Raw genomic sequence first — 17,512 nt, forward strand, 5'->3', positions numbered from 1 at the left:
CTTTACAAAATGGGATTAGGACGAAAACATGGCTTTTCTAGGGTACAAACATCCTTTCAAACCAGCACACAGGGACACAAACAGACATTTTCATACTGATGTTTATTGCAGTATTATTCACAATTGCCACGAGATGGACACAGCCCAAATGCCCATCAACAGATAAATGGCTAAATAAACTGTGGTATACACATACGATGGAATATTATGCATCTGTAGGAGAGAATAAAGTCATGAAGCACGTAAAAACATGGATGAACCTTGAAGACATTATGCTGAGTGAAATTAGCCAGAAACAAAAGAACCAAGTCCACTCCACTGGGACAGAACGGTCTCTTTAACAAATGGTGTTGGGAGAACTGGATATTCATATCCAAAAGAATGAAAGAAAATGAACTCAAAATTGATCAAAGACCTAAATATAACTGTACCATAAAACTCTTAGAAGAAAATACAGGGAAACATCTTCAAGATCTAGTGAGAGGAGGTAGTTTCTTAGACTTTACCCCCATAGCACAATCAACAAAAGAAAAAAAGATAAATAGGAACTCCTCAAAAATGAACATGTCTGTGATTTAAAGGACTTTGTCAAAAGGGTGAAAAGGCAGCCAATTCAACAGGAGAAAAATCTAGAAACCACATATGTGATAAAAGTTTCACACCTAGTGTATATAAAGAAAACCTACAACTCAACAATAAAAAGACAAAAAACCCAATTGTAAAATAGGCAAAAGAGATGAGTAGATATTTCTCCAAAGAGAAAATACAAATGGCTAAAAAGCACATGAAAAAGATGCTCAGCTTCACTAGCTATTAGGGAAATGCAAATCAAAACCACACTAAGATATCATCCAAGACCCACTAGAATGGCTGCTATTAAACAAACAGGAAACTACAACTGTTGGAGAGGATGTGGAGAAATAGGAACACTTATTTATTACTGGTGGGAATGTAAAATGGTACAGCTGGTGTTTCCTCAGAAAACTAAACATAGAGTTGCCTTATGACATGGCACTCCCACTACTTTGTATATACCCAGATCTAAAAGCAGGGATGCAAACAGACACTTGCACACTGATGTTCACAGTGGCATTATTTACAATTGTCAAAAGATGGAAACAACCCAAGTAACTATCAACAGATGAATGGATACACAAAATGTGGTAAATACATGTTCTAGTTTGCTAGCTGCCGGAATGCAACACACCAGAGACAGATTGGCTTTTAATAAAAGGGGATTTATTTTGTTGGTTCTTCAGAGGAAAGGCAGCTAACTTTCCACTGAGGTTCTTTCTTACGTGGAACGCACAAGATGGTCTCTGCTGGTCTTCTCTCCAGGCCCCTGGGTTCCAACAACTTTTCCCGGGGTGACTTCTTTCTGCATCTCCAAAGGCCTGGGCTGAGCTGCTAGTGCTGAGATGAGGAATGCCGAGCTGCTTAGCTGTGCTACGTTGCTATCTCTCATTTAAGCACCAGCCAATTAAGTCAAACATCACTCAATGCAGCAGACACATCTCCTAGCTGACTGCAGATGTAATTGGCAACAGATGAGGTTCACACACCATTGGCTTATGTCCGCAGCAACAAGACTAGGTATGCTCACCTGGCCAAGTTGACAACTGAATCTAACTAACACATGTCCACCCCTTGTCAACTTGGCAACTTCAAGCATCACCTCAAACAGATGCAAAAAATTCTGTTCTTGCTGTGGACCTGTGAATCTCAAAACAAGTTGTCTGGTGCCAAGATTCAAAGGAGGATATTCACAGGATATAGATTGTCATTTCCATAGGGAGAAATTGGAAGAAACACAGATGTAAAACCTGTAGGGCAAGCACCATGGGATCTCAAAGTCTGAAAGTCATTTATCCTTTGGCTTTAGAAAGTGGCAGTCCCAAGGGCCTATGCAGTGGCCTGCCTCTTTCCAAATCAACCTCAGGGAACATCGAGGAGACCACCTCTGGGCTCCACTCTCTCCAGGCATCAGGGCCACCCCTGGGCTCTCTGCCATTTCTGGGGCACATGCTCAACCCCTCCACATGGTGGCAGCCAGGCTCTCCCAGTCCCCCAAGGAGCATGCTATGCCTTTTCCAAGGCCCGAGGCTGCACAACTCTTCCACTGCAATGAGAGGGGAGACTCATCCTCGCCCTTCAGGGTAAACTCACCCTCTCCATGTATATGGGTGGGTCCACTCTCCTGGCCGAGGTTTCTTGGCTTCAGACCCGAGCTTCCACAGTTCTTACTCTGCAAACTCCAATTTTTCCCTTTTGTGTCCTCCTTTGCCAAGGTTGGCAGTGGTTCCATTTACACCAACAGTCTCTTCAAGCCCTCCAGGATTTCTCCATCATTCTCTTCATGGTTCCTCCAAAATCTTCCCTTTAGCCATCCAAAAACTGTTCCAACATATCTGGTATTTGCAAATCGCAGCAGCACCCCACTCCCAGTACCAAATCTGTTCTAGTTTGCTAGCTGCCGGAATGCAACACACCAGAGACGGATTGGCTTTTAATAAAAGGGGATTTATTTTGCTGGTTCTTCAGAGGAAAGGCAGCTAACTTTCCACCGAGGTTCTTTCTTATGTGGAAGGCACAAGATGGTCTCTGCTGGTCTTCTCTCCAGGCCCCCGGGTTCCAACAACTTTCCCCGGGGTGACTTCTTTCTGCATCTCCAAAGGCCTGGGCTGAGCTGCTAGTGCTGAGATGAGGAATGCCGAGCTGCTTAGCTGTGCTACGTTGCTATCTCTCATTTAAGCACCAGCCAATTAAGTCAAACATCACTCATTGCAGCAGACACGCCTTCTAGCTGACTGCAGATGTAATTGGCAACAGATGAGGTTCACGCACCATTGGCTTATGTCCGCAGCAACAAGACTAGGTATGCTCACCTGGCCAAGTTGACAACTGAATTTAACTAACACAATACGTATGATGGAATATTACTCAGCAGTAAGAAGGAATGAGTCCCAAAGCATATAACAGCATGGATGAACCTTGAGGACAATGCTGACTAAAATAAGTCAGACATAAAAGGCAAATATTATACGATTTCATTAATATGAACTAACTATAACACATAAACGCATAGTCATAAAATTTAGAATATAGGTTACCAAGAGGTAGAATGAGGGTAGAAAATGGGGAACAGTTGTTTAATATAAGAAGATTTTTTAATTATTTTTTTTCTTGGGGTGCATGGGCCAGAAAACAATGAGTAGAATGTTTAACTAGGCTGAACTCAAATGTTAAGGAATGGATAAGGTGATGGTAGCATGTTATTGGGAGTCTAATTAATAGTGCTGAATTTCTGTGAATGTGGTTGAAAGGGATGGTTCAGAGACATGTATGTCACCAGACAGAAAGCTAGAGGTTGAACTATGGGACTGCATGACTCAGTGAACCTTGGTGGATAATGTATGTGATTAACACTACAAATAAAAATAAGTTACATCATGTGCAAATGTTCTAAGAAATGATCATATGATGAATATGCAATTATGTGATGATACTGTGAATTACTGATTATATATGTAGAATAGAATGAGCATATATCAAGAATATTTGTGTCTGTTTATTTTTTTAAAAAAATTTAAAAATTAATTAAAAAAAAAAGTCACATCACAAACTGAACAAAATGTACACTTTTCCAAACAAGTTAATAACAGAGTGGTATATGGAGGGGGAATGTCCTTATTGCAAATTACAGACTATAGTTCACAGTAATATATTAATAGTCTTTCATCAACAGGAATAAACGTACAACACTGATACTAGGGGTCAACAATAGGAGATAATAAGGGGTATGAGATATTTTACGTTGTCTTGTTTTAGGTCTATTTTTTATTTTTATTTTTGGAGTAATGACAAAGTTCTAAAATTGATTGTGGTGATGACTGCACAGCTATGTAATGATACTGTGAGCCACTGATTGTATACTTTGGATGGATTATATGTTGTATGAATATAGCTCAATAATATTTGCATTTTAAAAAGTTGGTAAAAATTGGTATAGGCTGGTAAACTGCAAATGTTTATAAGAAAAAACAGTACTTCTAAAACCTTGAGAAGTAAAATCAAATGTTATATACTGTCACAACATTTTCCAATGTAGGTTCCATATTTCCCAAGTTTAGACCTCTCTCATTCCCTGTTTAACATGCCTGTCTAGACCTCTTAGCTACAAGGGTTTTCAATTCGATATGCCAGATAAAATCTAAACCATGACTTTATAACACCAACAAATCAAAACAATAAGGAATTATTACAGGTTCTTGCTTGCAATCTAATTCTTTTTTCAGATGTCAAGTCAAAATGATGTCAAAGTGCACAATTAAATTGTTGCTCAAAGACTGACAGCCTGCTCTTAAGCTGAAATAACTTCAACACTCATTACTAATCTAGTGATATAAATGTAACAATACATTTTCCCCATTCATCCCTTTCTGACAAATTGGATGAGCCTATCAAAATTAACAAATAGAATGTGGTCAAACAAGCACCAGGATTACTACGGCAGGAACACTAGTTGTTAAAATAGATCATTTCTACCCACATGAAAATGCCATTGCCTTAAGAGCATTATAATACCTTATCAAAAACGTTTCGGTATATGATGTAATATTCATCAGCAGGTCCTTCCTCATTACAGCCCACTCTTTCAGTTTCCATAATGATATATCTTTGTATACTTTCCAAAAATTCCTGGTCACTTCTACTAATGATGGGAGGGAGAACTACATGTTTATTTATTTCTTGGATTGACATATGTCACAATCTGCACACTTGTTCACCAGAGAAAAGTTTGTCTTTGCCTGTTTTTGCAACAAAGCTGATATTTTGATAAGCCTGAAAGAAAAAAAAAAGACAATCAATTAATCCAAAACTTGAAAAAAATGAAGTAAGATATTCTCTCAAGCATTAGGGACTCCCAATTTAATAAGCCTTGATCTGGAGGCTTGCTCTAATGAAACTTTTGGTGAAGTTAAGCCTACTTATAATTATGTCTAAGAGTCACTCCCAGAGAACCTCTTTTGTGGCTCAGATGTGGCCTCTCTCTCTTTCTCTAAGCCAAATTCTGCAAATAAACTCAGTACCTTCCCTCCTAAGTGGGATCTGACACCCAGGGGTGTATGTCTCACTGGCAATGTGGGACATGACTTCTAGGGATAAAACTGGTCCAGCATCATGGACAATGCCTCCTTGATCAAAAGGGGGAAAATAAGTGAAATAAAATAAAGTTTCAGTGATTAAGAGATTTCAAATAGAGTTGAGGGGTCATTCTTGATGTTACACTTATATACTCTTCAGACAGTTATTGCAAATTACCACAGTATGCCATGGCCCAATCAACAGTATTCCTGAAACCCTAAAGAATACCCTGAGCTTTATCTAAAACTCTATAAAAGTTTTACTTATCAAATTTATTTTTCCAGAAACTTAAAGCCTCCATATTGGTCCTATGCCAGGTAAGCCCTAAAACCCAGAGGTACCAGTCTTTCTGAGAACATCAATCAGTTTCATTCCCCTACCCCATAATGCCCCTCTTCAGCATGAAGAAGTTAGAATGGTCTTGCCCAGATATCCCTAAAGATTGAGAGAATGATCAAATGAGAGGAAGAAGTTGTAATTGCAAAGTTAGGATTTAACAAATAATTACGAATACTGACTCACTATGTAGATATTTCTTTTTAGTTTCTTGTGTATTAGAATACCCAGAAGGAAATACCTGAAATTGTCAAACTATAATCCAGTAGACTTGATCTTTGATAATGATTGTATAAATATAGCTTTTATCTTGTGACCATGTGATTGTAAAAACCTTGTGACTTACAACTCCTTTATCCAGTGTATCGGTACATGAGTAGTAAAATAAAGACATGCATGAAGAAAAATAATAATAGGTTGTGAGTATGGGGGAAAACACCCCTACGTAAACTCTGGACAATAGTTAATAGTACTATTTTATTAAACTTTCATCAATTGTAACAAAATTGATGGAAAAAACTGTCAAAAAATAGTACAGTTACAAAAAAGAGCTAACCACAATTGTAACAAACTTTCCACACCAATGCAAGTGTTGGTGGTAGGGTGGTGTATGGGAATCCTCTGTTTTATGCATGACTGCATAAGTTCTCTAATAGAAATGTTTTTAATTTAAAAAATTAAGTCAAATATTGGTCTAAAAATAGATTCATTTATTTCAGAAAAAAAATTTTCCCATGATTCTCTGAGATAAATAGTTCGATCTATGAATTAAAAGGTCCATGCTCACAAACAGTGAATTCTAAGTTAAATCATGGACTATCATTAATAGTACAATTATAAAAATATACCTTCACCAATTGCTGCAAATGTACCACACCAATGCAAGGTGCTGATAATAGGGTGGTGTACTAGTTTGCTAGCTGCTGGAATGCAATATACCAGAAACAGAATGGCTTTTAAAAAGGGGAATTTAATAAGTTGCTAGTTTACAATTCTAAGGCCGAGAAAATGTCCCAATTAAAACAAGTCTATAGAAATGCTCAATCAAAGGCATCCATCCAGGGAAAGATACTTGATTCAAAAAGGCCAATGAAGTTCATGGTTTCTCTCTCAAGTGAGAAGGCACATGGCGAATACAGCCAGGGCTTCTCTCTCAGCTGGAAGGGCACATGGCGAACACAGCATCATCTGCTAGCTTTCTCTCCTGGCTTCTGGTTTCATGAAGCTCCCCGGGAGGCATTTTCCTTCTTTATCTCCAAAGGTCGCTGGCTAGTGGACTCTCTGCTTCGTGGTACTGCAGCATTCTCTGCTCTCTCTGAATCTCTTTCATTCTCCAAAATGTTCCCTCTTTTATAGGACTCCAGAAACTAATTAAGACCCACCCAAATGGGTGGAGACATATTTCCCCCAATCCAGCTTAACAACCACTCTTGATTGGGTTACATCCCCAGGGAAATGATCTAATTACAGATTTAAATATACAGTATTGAACAGGGATTATTCTGCCTTTACAAAACGGGATTTTTAGATTATAACATGGCATTTCTAGGGGACATACATCCTTTCAAACCAGCACAGGTGGTATATGGGAATCCTGTAAACATTCAACTTCTCTAATAAAAATACATAAATTTAAAAAATAAAAATTTAAAAATACATAAATTTTAAAATATATAAAATACTATTCTATTATCATATACTATTTCTCTGGGATGGGAATATCAAAGACAATTCCTGATGAATAGAGCTCTTCACTTACCAATCAAGCTACACCTCTCAGGTATCCCCTACAATAGGATGGGTTCTTATGTTTAACCCAATACTTTCTAACAGAAAGTTTACTATTTTGATTATTTTTTTCATGTAGGAAAATGATTTTATAAGCCTCTTTTTCCTTTTTCTAATTTTTAATAAGGAGGCATTACTTTCATAATGACTTCTTTTACATTTAGTTTGTAAGCCTCCTGATCACATTAACAAGTCAGATACTACTCCACTCCAGTGCCTATTTAGCCCAGTTACAGTCCTCACAGTAGCGGCAAATAATTAATGAATTTATTTTTATGATAAACTGCTAAAGGTCACAACTTCTGCTAAAATCTATCCACCAATGATGCCAAAGATATCAAACAATACTTCTGGTTACAGTTTCTAGCAACTACATTACACTTTTCTTTTAGTAAAAGAATCATTATCCAACCTGAGTTGAACAGAGAAGTTGGTTCCTCAAATGCATTCAATTAATAACAAACAGAAAAATTTTAACTTATTTCCTCCCCACCCCTGATAACAAAAGTATACACTCAGCATAAAATGTGGAAAATAAAATTAAGTAAACTACTAAAAAACCTAAATCACCCAGAATCCTATCACCCAAAGATAATCACTATCAATATTTTGGTATACTTTCTTCCAATCTTTATAATTATAAAAAGGATCAGATTCTGTTGTTCCCTAATTTTTTTCACTTAATATTATAAGCACATTTCCATGTTACTTTTCAAAAACATGGCTTCTAAAAAGGAGGAAAAGAAGTTAACAAATAAGGTATCAGTGGCTGAGAGAGTTCATTAGAGTCGAGAGGCTATTCTGGAGGCCACTCTTACACAAGCTTCAGTTAGACATTGCTACCTACCATAACTTGCCAAACCCCAAGCAAAACCATTCCAGCCAATCCTAAAGTACACCTATGGCGTTATATAAGATTCTACAAAGATCCCATGTACTAAGGTAACATTTCAGAAATCTACAACCTCCAGATGGGTCCCATGACCAGATAAGTCCTGAAATGCAGAAGGGCCAGCCTCTCCAGAATATCAACTTCCATTCCCCTACCCCATATTATCAACAGCCCCTTCCAGCATGAAAAAGTTAGAATTGGCAGATACTCCTAAAGAGTGAGAGAAAGATCAAAGGTGATGGTGGAATTATACAGAGAAGGTAGGGCTTAACAAAGAGTATGACTGCCAAATCATATTGATAGCTCTTTAAGTCTCCTGTATCTTAGAGCAGCTAGGAGTAAAAACCTAATATTGTGGAATTGTTACCCAACCAAACTCTAAAATCTGTTCTACAACTAACTGTTGTAATGTGCTTTGAAATTTATTGCTTTTTTGTATATATGTTATTTTTTACACACACAAAAAAGAAAAACCATATATTTCTTCTAGCCTCCAGTATTTTGGAGCAGCTAGAAGGAAAAATCTGAACGAATGAAATGATAACCAGTAACAAACTCTGAAATCTGTTCTGTAACTATTTGTTGAAGAGTATTTTGAAAATCATTGCTTTTTCTTTCTTTTCTTTGTACATGTTATATTTAACAAAAAACTTAAAAAAAAACATGGCTTCTAATGAGTGCATAGTTTTCATTGTACTTAAATTTGATAATTCCCCCACTGTCAGACATTTTCACTATTATAAATAATGCTGTGATAATCATCTAAATCAATTTTACAATGTTTGGTAATAAATAATTGATAACTGGTTATCTGAAACACATAGTTAGCCTGTAAATACTACCTAGAAGCCATTTAATGGAGTGAGACACCAAAATAACTTCAAAGTTTACAAAAGGCCAAATTTATCTTTATGATGATGATGAACTAGACTACAAAAAGTCAATATATAAATGAACATACAGTAGTTCCAACAAGATAGTATCTGCAAATGGAACAGAGTTTGTCCAATTGAGTAATCAATTTGTTCATTTATTCATTCAACCAGTATTTATTAAGTGCCTACTAAATGTCAGGCATTGTTTTACAGCTAGGAATTGTACAAAAATTAGATAAAGTTCCTGGCTTCTTGGAGCTTACCATCTAGGAGAGACAAACTATAAACATATAGTATAGTTTCAGAGAATAAAAGATAAAGGCAAAGGAAGAAATGGGTATGATTGTGGAGTGGTCACATTTGAATAGCAGTGGCTTCCTATTACCTTTAGATAAAATCCATGTTCTTTTACTTGGCCTATAAATACCATTCAGGATCCAGAGATTTTTTTCTTTCTAACCAAATCAAGCCTTTTCACGTCCCTGTCCTTCTCCCATAGCCTTCACCCCTACTACCATTAACTTGCTCTCTTACCTTAAAGTCTTGCATAATTTCCTCTCCCTCCCTGGGTTTCCTTCCCCAACCCCTTTCTGCCTCCATCCCACCCCCAGAACACATACATATTACCATCCTCATTCACTTGGGTTTTACTCATTTTTCAGATTTTGGTCTATAAAGCTCCAGGAAAGCTTCCCTAGATGCCCTTAAATTAGGTCAGGTGCCACTACTATATTCTCCCATAGTACTGTGCACTTCCTTATCAGGGTGTTATCACAGAATCATACTGTATAATAGACTTTCCATTTGTATTCTCTGTCTCCCCCTTCAAGCTGTAAATTTGACAAAGTCAGGAACCACAATGTTCTCATTCTCCATATATTTCTAGGGCATGGTACAATTTCAGACTTCTGGCAGAGTAGGTACTCCAAAAAAATTTTTCTGAATGATGAATAATCACTGAGCAATAATCTGGTCTGCTCAGAAGATATTTGATTAGTGATACCCTTAAACCAGAACACAGCTAAGGTTAATCATCTATAAAATAGCACTGGAATACATAAATTAACAAAGATTACTATTTCTCATTCTCTTTTTAGGCACCAAGAAATACAGAATAAACAAGGGTTCCAGTCAGATGTCATGAGGTCTAGTAAATATGCCACTCACTAGAACAGGGAAGAGAGAGGTGGGCACAAATACCTACTAGAGTCCAGAGGGATGGCTCACTAGCCTCAGGGGAGAGGGTAGGGACATATCAGGGGAAACTTTTAGTGGAGCATTTAGGGTGGTGCTTAGGCTGTGTTGCATTTGGTTTTAAATAAATATTTTGGACCAATTATTGTATGTGTGGCACTCTTCCAGACACTGAAGATAAAGCATTGAACAAAACCAAGTCCCTAATCTCACAGAGCTTACCATCTAATAGAGGGAGAATAAACAAGTAAAAATATAATAGGACAGATGGGTGTAAGTTGTATATAGAAAAATAAAGCAGAGTATGGGGAACAGAGAATAAGGAAGGTGGGAGGGTGTTATTTTACATAAGGCAGCAAGTCAGTAAAGAGGAAAGCCCTCACTGATAAGTGACATTTCAGCAGAAGTCTGAAGAAAGCAGTTCATGTACATATTTGGGGAAAAACTGGTCTGGGCAGAGAGAGCAGCAAGTCCAAAGGCCTTTAGGCAGGAGAGCATGTCTAAGAAACAGCAAGACTGGTAAGGCTAGAAGAGAAAGAGAAGGTGAAAGATGAGGTAGCTGCCAGATGATTCAAGGTATAGGGCCTTGACGGCAAGACCAGCAACAGTTCATGGGGGCAACTTTGTGCAGGTTAGAAAAGGCACCTCTTTCTCTGGGCAGACTGGCAAAGAGGAACAAAAGGCTGGACTGTGGCCTTCTAACAGTGCTAGAGAGACAGCTTCACACATAAGAATTTAGGCTTTCCTCACATACAGGAAGCATTCCTGGGCTGTGGGTAAAAAAAGAGTGATATCAGCTGACTCACATTTTTAAAGCACTGCTCTTGTTACCCCATCGAGAACAGACTGGAGAGAGACAAGAGTCAAAGAACTGTTGCAGTAATCCAGGCAAAAGATGATGGTGGCTTGAATTAGGGTGGTTATGGTGGAGGTGGTGAGACTTACTCTGCACATATTTTGAAAATGAAGCCAATAAAATTTGCTGAAGGACTAGATGTGGGGGGAATGACAGAGGTGTCAAGGATGACCATAAATATTTGGCCTTAGCAATTGGGAAGTTGGGAATTTCCATTTATGGAGAAGGGAAGAGCAAATTTCACAGGAAGAACAGGAGTTTGGGGGTTGAGCATTAGAAATGTTGAGTAGATAGTTGGATATCCAGGTCTGGAGTTCAGGTGAACGGGAGATATAAATTTACGAGACATCTGCACATAAGTGCATTTTAAAGTTATAAGACAGAATGAGATGATTAGGTAAATGTAAACAGGGCAAAGATGCAAGGACTGGGCACTGGAGACACTTCAAAGTTTAGAAGTCTTGGAGATCAAGGGGAAGTTGCAAGAGACTGAGAAAGAGCACCCAGGGAAACGGAAAAATTGAGACAGCGGTATCCTGGAAGTCAGGTGAAGAAAGTGTTTGAAACAGGGAGAGTGCATCCACTGTGTCAAAAGCTGCTGACACATCAAATAAAATAAAATCACCGTTGAATTTAGCATCACGAAAATCATTAGTGACAAAATTCACTCGAATGGCTGGGGACAAAAGCCTTATAGAAGTGGGTTCAAAAGTCAATGTGGGGGGCGGGCCATGGTGGCTCAGCAGGTAAGAATGCTTGCCTGCCAAGCCCGAGGACCTGGGTTCGATTCCTGGTGCCTGCCCATGTAAAAAAAAAAAGATAGAAAAGTCAATGTGGGGATGGTGTGATGGTTGCTCAGTGGCAGAAGTCTCACCTGCCTGACTATGCAAAAAAAAAAAAAAAAAGTAATGGGGGTGTGCTGGTTTGAAATGATGTACAGACCCTAGAAAAGCCATGTTTTAATTCTAATCCCATTTTATAAAGGCAGCCGCTTCTTCTAATCCCTACTCAGCACTGTATATTTGAAACTGTAATTAGATCATCTCCCTAGAGATGTGATTTAATCAAGAATGGCTGTTAAACTAGATTAGGTGGAGGTGTGTCTCCACCCATTTGAGTGTATTGATTAGTTTCTGGAGTCCTAAAAAAAGAGGAAACATTTTAGAGAATGAAAGAGATTCGGAGAGAGCAGAGAATAATGACATAGCCACGAGAAGCAGAGAGTCCATTAACTACTGACCTTTGGAGATGAAGAAGAAAAACGCCTCCCGGGAAGCTTCATGAAACAGGAAGCCAGGAGATAGCAGACGATGCTGTGTTCTCCATGTACCTTCTCCCTTAAGAGAAACCCTGAACTTCATTGGCCTTCTTGAACCAAGGTATCTTTCCATGGATGCCTTTGATTGGACATTTCTATAGACTTGATTTAATTGGGACGTTATCTTGCCCTTAGAACTGTAAACTAGCAATTTATTAAATTCCCCTTTTTAAAAGCCATTCCATTCCTGGTATATTGCATTCCAGCAGCTAACAAACTAGAATGAGGTGGGGAGGTTTGCTTCCTGGACCATGCACCCCTCCGACCCCTCAAAAAAAGTCAATGGGAGGGATGAATTGTAGACAATGACCATAAACAACTACTTCAAGTTTTGTAGACTAGAGGATGAAGAGCGTTTCAGAAGAGGAAGTGGATTTTTCAGAAGTGCTAAGCATGGGAGAGCATAAGACAAGAACTTTCATTAATGTTATTAAAGTATAAAGTGAGTAATGGGTTTGGCAGATAAGACTGTAAAGGAGGCAGAAGCCAAATGTCATATTAAAGCATTTGGACTTTATCCTGAAGGTGAAGGGGAGATGATGAAATATTTGAAGTAGAATAATGACACAAATCATTTTTACTTTTTAGAATGAATATTCTGTAGATAATAGTGAAGGTAGGTTGGAAAAGGGGGAAGACTGAAGACAGATTAGACATCAGATACTGAGTTTTTTCAGGAAAGAAGGAAGGAGAGCCTGAACTTAGGGACAGGGGTATGGAGAGAATGGAGACACAGAGAAGGCATAAGAAAGTAATTAGAAAGGACTTTGTGGTCTGTGGAGTAGAAAAAAGCTACAGAATGAGTTTAAGGTGCTTTCAATTGGCCTGTGTTACCGGGCAAAGACGGTGAGTTCTGCCCAACGTGCTCAATGACCAATTCCTGAGACATCAGGGTTTCTAAGACCAAAGAGTTTATTATTAGGCAAGAAGTAGGAAATCAGATGGCCTCTCAGCTTAAAAACCTATCCCCCAAATTTCAATAATTCTGATAGTTTTATAGCACTAAAAAATGGGCAGATTTTAGCATAATGAGCACAGTGGCTCCAGATGATGTAATCAGAGGCCATCTAAATATTGAGCAGCACAGACTGATAACATGCATAGCCATATAATATATATATAAGGAAATAGCAGCCGTAGTATGATGATGGTGGGTGTGATTTTTTAGTATCATAGTGAAGTATAGGTTGCTTTATACATTAACATCTAAGCTAGTGTGCATATTAGATGGGCCCATTTTGGACAGATCCACCTTCAGTTATCATGCTAACTTTGGACTTGGGGTGGTTTAGTTCTGGGCTGACCCAAGTCCCTTCATTAGTAAACATTAGGACTCTCTTTAGTGATCATAAGACTCTAAAGTTGAAAAAACAGATAAAATGGGTACCAGTGAAAGATAATCAGAAGGTTTTTACAATCACAAGATAAAGCCATACAATCATTATCAGTGATGAAGGCAACTGGATTACAGTTCAGAGATTTAAGGTATTTCCCACTGTCTACTCTAATATACCAGAAAGTAAAAAGGAATATCTATATAATGATTCAGTAATCATAATAAACAGTGGAAAGCACTCTACCACACTCCAAACACTTTCACTTTCTCACTTTATCACCAGTCCCCAAATTTCCATTTTCAAAACTGGAAATTCGATAACTAAAGGACCATTCTGCAGGATTCTTTCCCTTACGGCTTCACTTAAAAATTCAAAAAAATTTCAACATGTTAAACCGTTTCACACCAAGGAGTGACACACCAGGCCAGAACTTCCTCAGGCTAGAAGAGACTTGGGGTGGAAGTCCAGGCTGAGCTGCAGGGCAAGAAACCAATGAACCCTGGCTTCCGAAGATTTCACCTATTTTGAGTGGGGTCGGCCACAGGGATTCTCTTCTCTGGTGGCCCAGGATGGACCATTCTCTGCTCCTCACCGCCTCAGTAGATGAGTGAACGAGACCTTGGCGCCCCAAGCACTTCTCCAGCTCCTTTACCTTTCCCCCTAGTCATTTCCGTTCCTCCCTCCCTCAAACCATTTCTCTTCTCCTCTTCTCCTCACCTTAATCCCTTTCTCCAAATACCAAGCACGCCAGGGCTTGAAGACAGTAACTAGGGAACCTCGGGACTGTGGCACTGCATCTTGGGACAAGTAGTCCTAGCCAGAAAAAAAAGCAATGGGAAAACTACAATTCCCAGAATACATTTTCACTTCCTCCCTTTTCCCCCAATGAGGCGCCCTCAACCCCTCACCCCCTTTAAGACCTCAAATTCCCTTCGACTGTATGGGAAAAGCCTTTTTAAAAAATGTTTTTTTAAGTTGGCTATATCTACCATTTCAAGAGGATTCTGAAGGGTAAACCAAGCAAATGAGGAAAATGGAGCTCAGTCGGCTAGCCCGCCGCTGTAACGGCAGCCAGGCATCTGGCGTGGGCACCTAAGAGGTGGGGCCTTTGCGGGCTTCTCCCGGAAACCCGTGCGCCGGCGCCGCGCTCTTCCTTTCCGATCGGCCATCTGCGGTGAGTGTGAGCGCGTTGGCTCCTCTCCGGGCAGGGAGCTTCTCGCTTTTCTCTGCGGTGATCTCAGGTCTAAGACTTTTTCTCTTTTCCCTCATTCTCAGGTGGAGCTGCCGCCAAGATGCAGATTTTCGTAAAAACCCTGACGGGAAAGACTATTACTCTTGAGGTACGGGCCAGGTGGTGTAGGGCAACCAAGGCCTTGAGGTCCTGAGGTGGATTTAGGGACTGGACCTGTGTCCGCCTTAGTATTTCCTTCCTAGTTTGGGATCTGAAACCAGGCCCTGAATTGAGAATTGATTAGTTTGCGAGGGGATGCCGAAGGCTGGGCCTCTCGCCCTCGATTGGGTCAACGTTAGTTAGCCAAAGCTGGTGTCCCTTTTTGTGGCAGGGATGAGGGTGCTCCCACGCGGTTGAGTGCGAACTTGGATCCAAACATATGTGACCGGGTAATTACCAACTCAAGACGGTGGGAAGGAAAATGTTCTGGTTTGTGATTATGTTATCACTGTATTTGCATTTTGATATTTGTAGGTTGAACCCTCGGATACAATAGAAAATGTGAAAGCTAAGATCCAGGATAAGGAAGGCAAGTAATTTTTTTTTTTGTCAGTTCAGGAAAATTAATCTGTAGAGGCATCAGCCTACCTGTAGGCATTAGATGAGCCGTGAAGCATTATCTGTTCTTTGGGTAGGGAGTGGTCACATTGACAAAGGGAAAAACACTGGACAAATACTTATGAGCATGGCTCTATCCTGCCAAGACTGAAATCTCTGCACTGCCTTTAAGATTCACTTAAGATACATTTACATTATACTAAATTCAAAAACATTTAGAAGCATGCTTATCCTGTAGTAAGAGCTCTGATTCAAGTAAATTAGCATCATTAGTTTATTCCGGGTTAGATTTGACTGCTCACTTGCGGCTTAATTTTTTTCCGTTAGGAATTCCTCCTGATCAGCAGCGACTGATTTTTGCTGGCAAGCAACTGGAAGATGGACGTACCTTGTCTGACTACAATATTCAAAAGGTCTGTTTAGGGGAAAGAGCAGTCCGTTAAAAATAAGTACATCATAGACATCATTTCATTGGTAAATACATTTACCCTAAGTTTAACAATCCATTCAACCATGATTTATGTATCTTTGTTCGGGTCAGCATCTGACCAAGGTATGTTTCATTTGCTAGATTAAGTTTCCCACTATGTCCTTCCCTCTTGTGATGACAAAACTTGGTCTTTTAATCTAGGACCTGGTATGCAGGCCAGCTGCATTTCCCAGTCACCCAGGAACTTTGTTCTAAGAATTTGAGCAACAGTGCTGTAGTTTATTACATTCTAAATTTTGCTGCTTGCATCCCATGCGGCTTTTTCATGTATTCTTCAATCTTTATAAACTGCCAGTTAGACTCAGAGGCTTCTTTTTTTAAAAAAAAAAATTCCCTTGTAGGTGGTATTTGTGTCATATTTGCATCCCATTAGAAGATAAATAATGCCTGGTTGGCCATTCTTAATGCAACATGAGCATTAAATGTAATCCTTTAAAGTCTGTTCATCCCCTGTCCCGTTAACTAGGAATCCACTCTTCACCTTGTGTTGAGACTTCGTGGTGGTGCTAAGAAAAGGAAGAAGAAGTCTTACACTACTCCCAAGAAGAATAAGCATAAGAGAAAGAAGGTTAAGCTAGCTGTCCTGAAATACTATAAGGTGAGTCAGGTTAAGGTGATGGGCAGATTACCAGCAAAGCAATGGTTTATTTGGAAACAGTCTTCATAGGAACTTGTCATATTTTCTTAATGGAGTAATTGGACTTGAAAATCCAGTATTTACCTACTCTTAGTTTAAATGAGGTATTTCTGAAATGACAATTTTTCTAAATAGGTTCTTTATGCTATTTCAAGCTCTGTTTGATGTAAGAGTTTCTGCTTGGCATTTGAATAGAGCCTTTATAATGAGGATTCATCTTTAGCATCTTGTTCCAAACCAGAGTACTAAATTTGAAATCAGATCTGTGTCCAGGTCTTAGTTCCATCTACCATTGTAAAGCAGGACTTTAATTTGCTGCTATTTTTGTTGTGGTAGTAAATACTGGTGAGGATGTAGGGTGCTTCAGTTTATAAGCACTAAAGCTATCAGTATTGGGTGGTTAAAAGGTCATTTGAATTAAAGACTTCTGGATATGTAAAGTTACTTAAAACAGGGTTTGTATTTTTTTTCAGGTGGATGAGAATGGCAAAATTAGTCGGCTTCGTCGAGAATGCCCTTCAGATGAATGTGGTGCTGGAGTTTTTATGGCCAGCCACTTCGACCGACATTACTGTGGCAAGTGTTGTCTGACTTACTGCTTCAACAAACCAGAAGACAAGTAATTGTTTGTGGATTAATAAAAAACATGAACTAACATTTAATTGTTGAGTTTTATTCCAGTAATTTAAACAGTTTTTAGGTATCAAATTGATATACACCCCTTCCTTTGATGTTTCCATGATGTGCTATTACTATTACGTGAATGTTGATTCTTGGGATTGAGTGTCCCAGCTGATTACCTGTGTTAAAACAGGGAAGTTAAAATGTAGTTAAAACCTTAGCTTTCTACTTGTA

General features: G+C 39.0%; 2 protein-coding genes across 5 annotated transcripts in view; one reads left to right on the top strand and one right to left on the bottom strand.

Annotated features, from left to right (window-relative positions):
- CLHC1 (clathrin heavy chain linker domain containing 1) overlaps positions 1-14,850 on the bottom strand; it is a 132,581-nt gene extending 117,731 nt beyond the window's left edge. For 2 of the 4 annotated variants that reach the window (XM_077134263.1, XM_077134261.1), the window contains exons 1-3: positions 14,731-14,850; positions 14,459-14,554; positions 4,585-4,842 (exon numbers count right to left, since the gene is read on the bottom strand). In XM_077134263.1, the coding sequence (XP_076990378.1) occupies positions 4,585-4,761 (177 nt within the window). In that variant the 5' untranslated portion in view covers positions 4,762-4,842; positions 14,459-14,554; positions 14,731-14,850. Of the gene's footprint in view, positions 1-4,584; positions 4,843-14,458; positions 14,555-14,730 lie in introns of those variants that run through there. The other 2 variants (XM_077134262.1, XM_077134264.1) reach the window with 2 other exon arrangements.
- A 3-nt stretch (positions 14,851-14,853) lies between these two features.
- RPS27A (ribosomal protein S27a) lies at positions 14,854-17,314 on the top strand. The gene is made up of 6 exons (XM_077134267.1): positions 14,854-14,915; positions 15,017-15,081; positions 15,447-15,501; positions 15,858-15,943; positions 16,487-16,618; positions 17,131-17,314. The coding sequence occupies exons 2-6, from the start codon at positions 15,034-15,036 to the stop codon at positions 17,278-17,280; spliced, it is 471 nt and encodes a 156-aa protein (XP_076990382.1). The 5' UTR covers positions 14,854-14,915; positions 15,017-15,033; the 3' UTR covers positions 17,281-17,314.
- Positions 17,315-17,512: the final 198 nt, after the last annotated feature.

Source organism: Tamandua tetradactyla, chromosome 17 (assembly GCF_023851605.1).
Source record: "Tamandua tetradactyla isolate mTamTet1 chromosome 17, mTamTet1.pri, whole genome shotgun sequence".
In the NCBI taxonomy this organism is placed as follows: domain Eukaryota; kingdom Metazoa; phylum Chordata; class Mammalia; order Pilosa; family Myrmecophagidae; genus Tamandua; species Tamandua tetradactyla.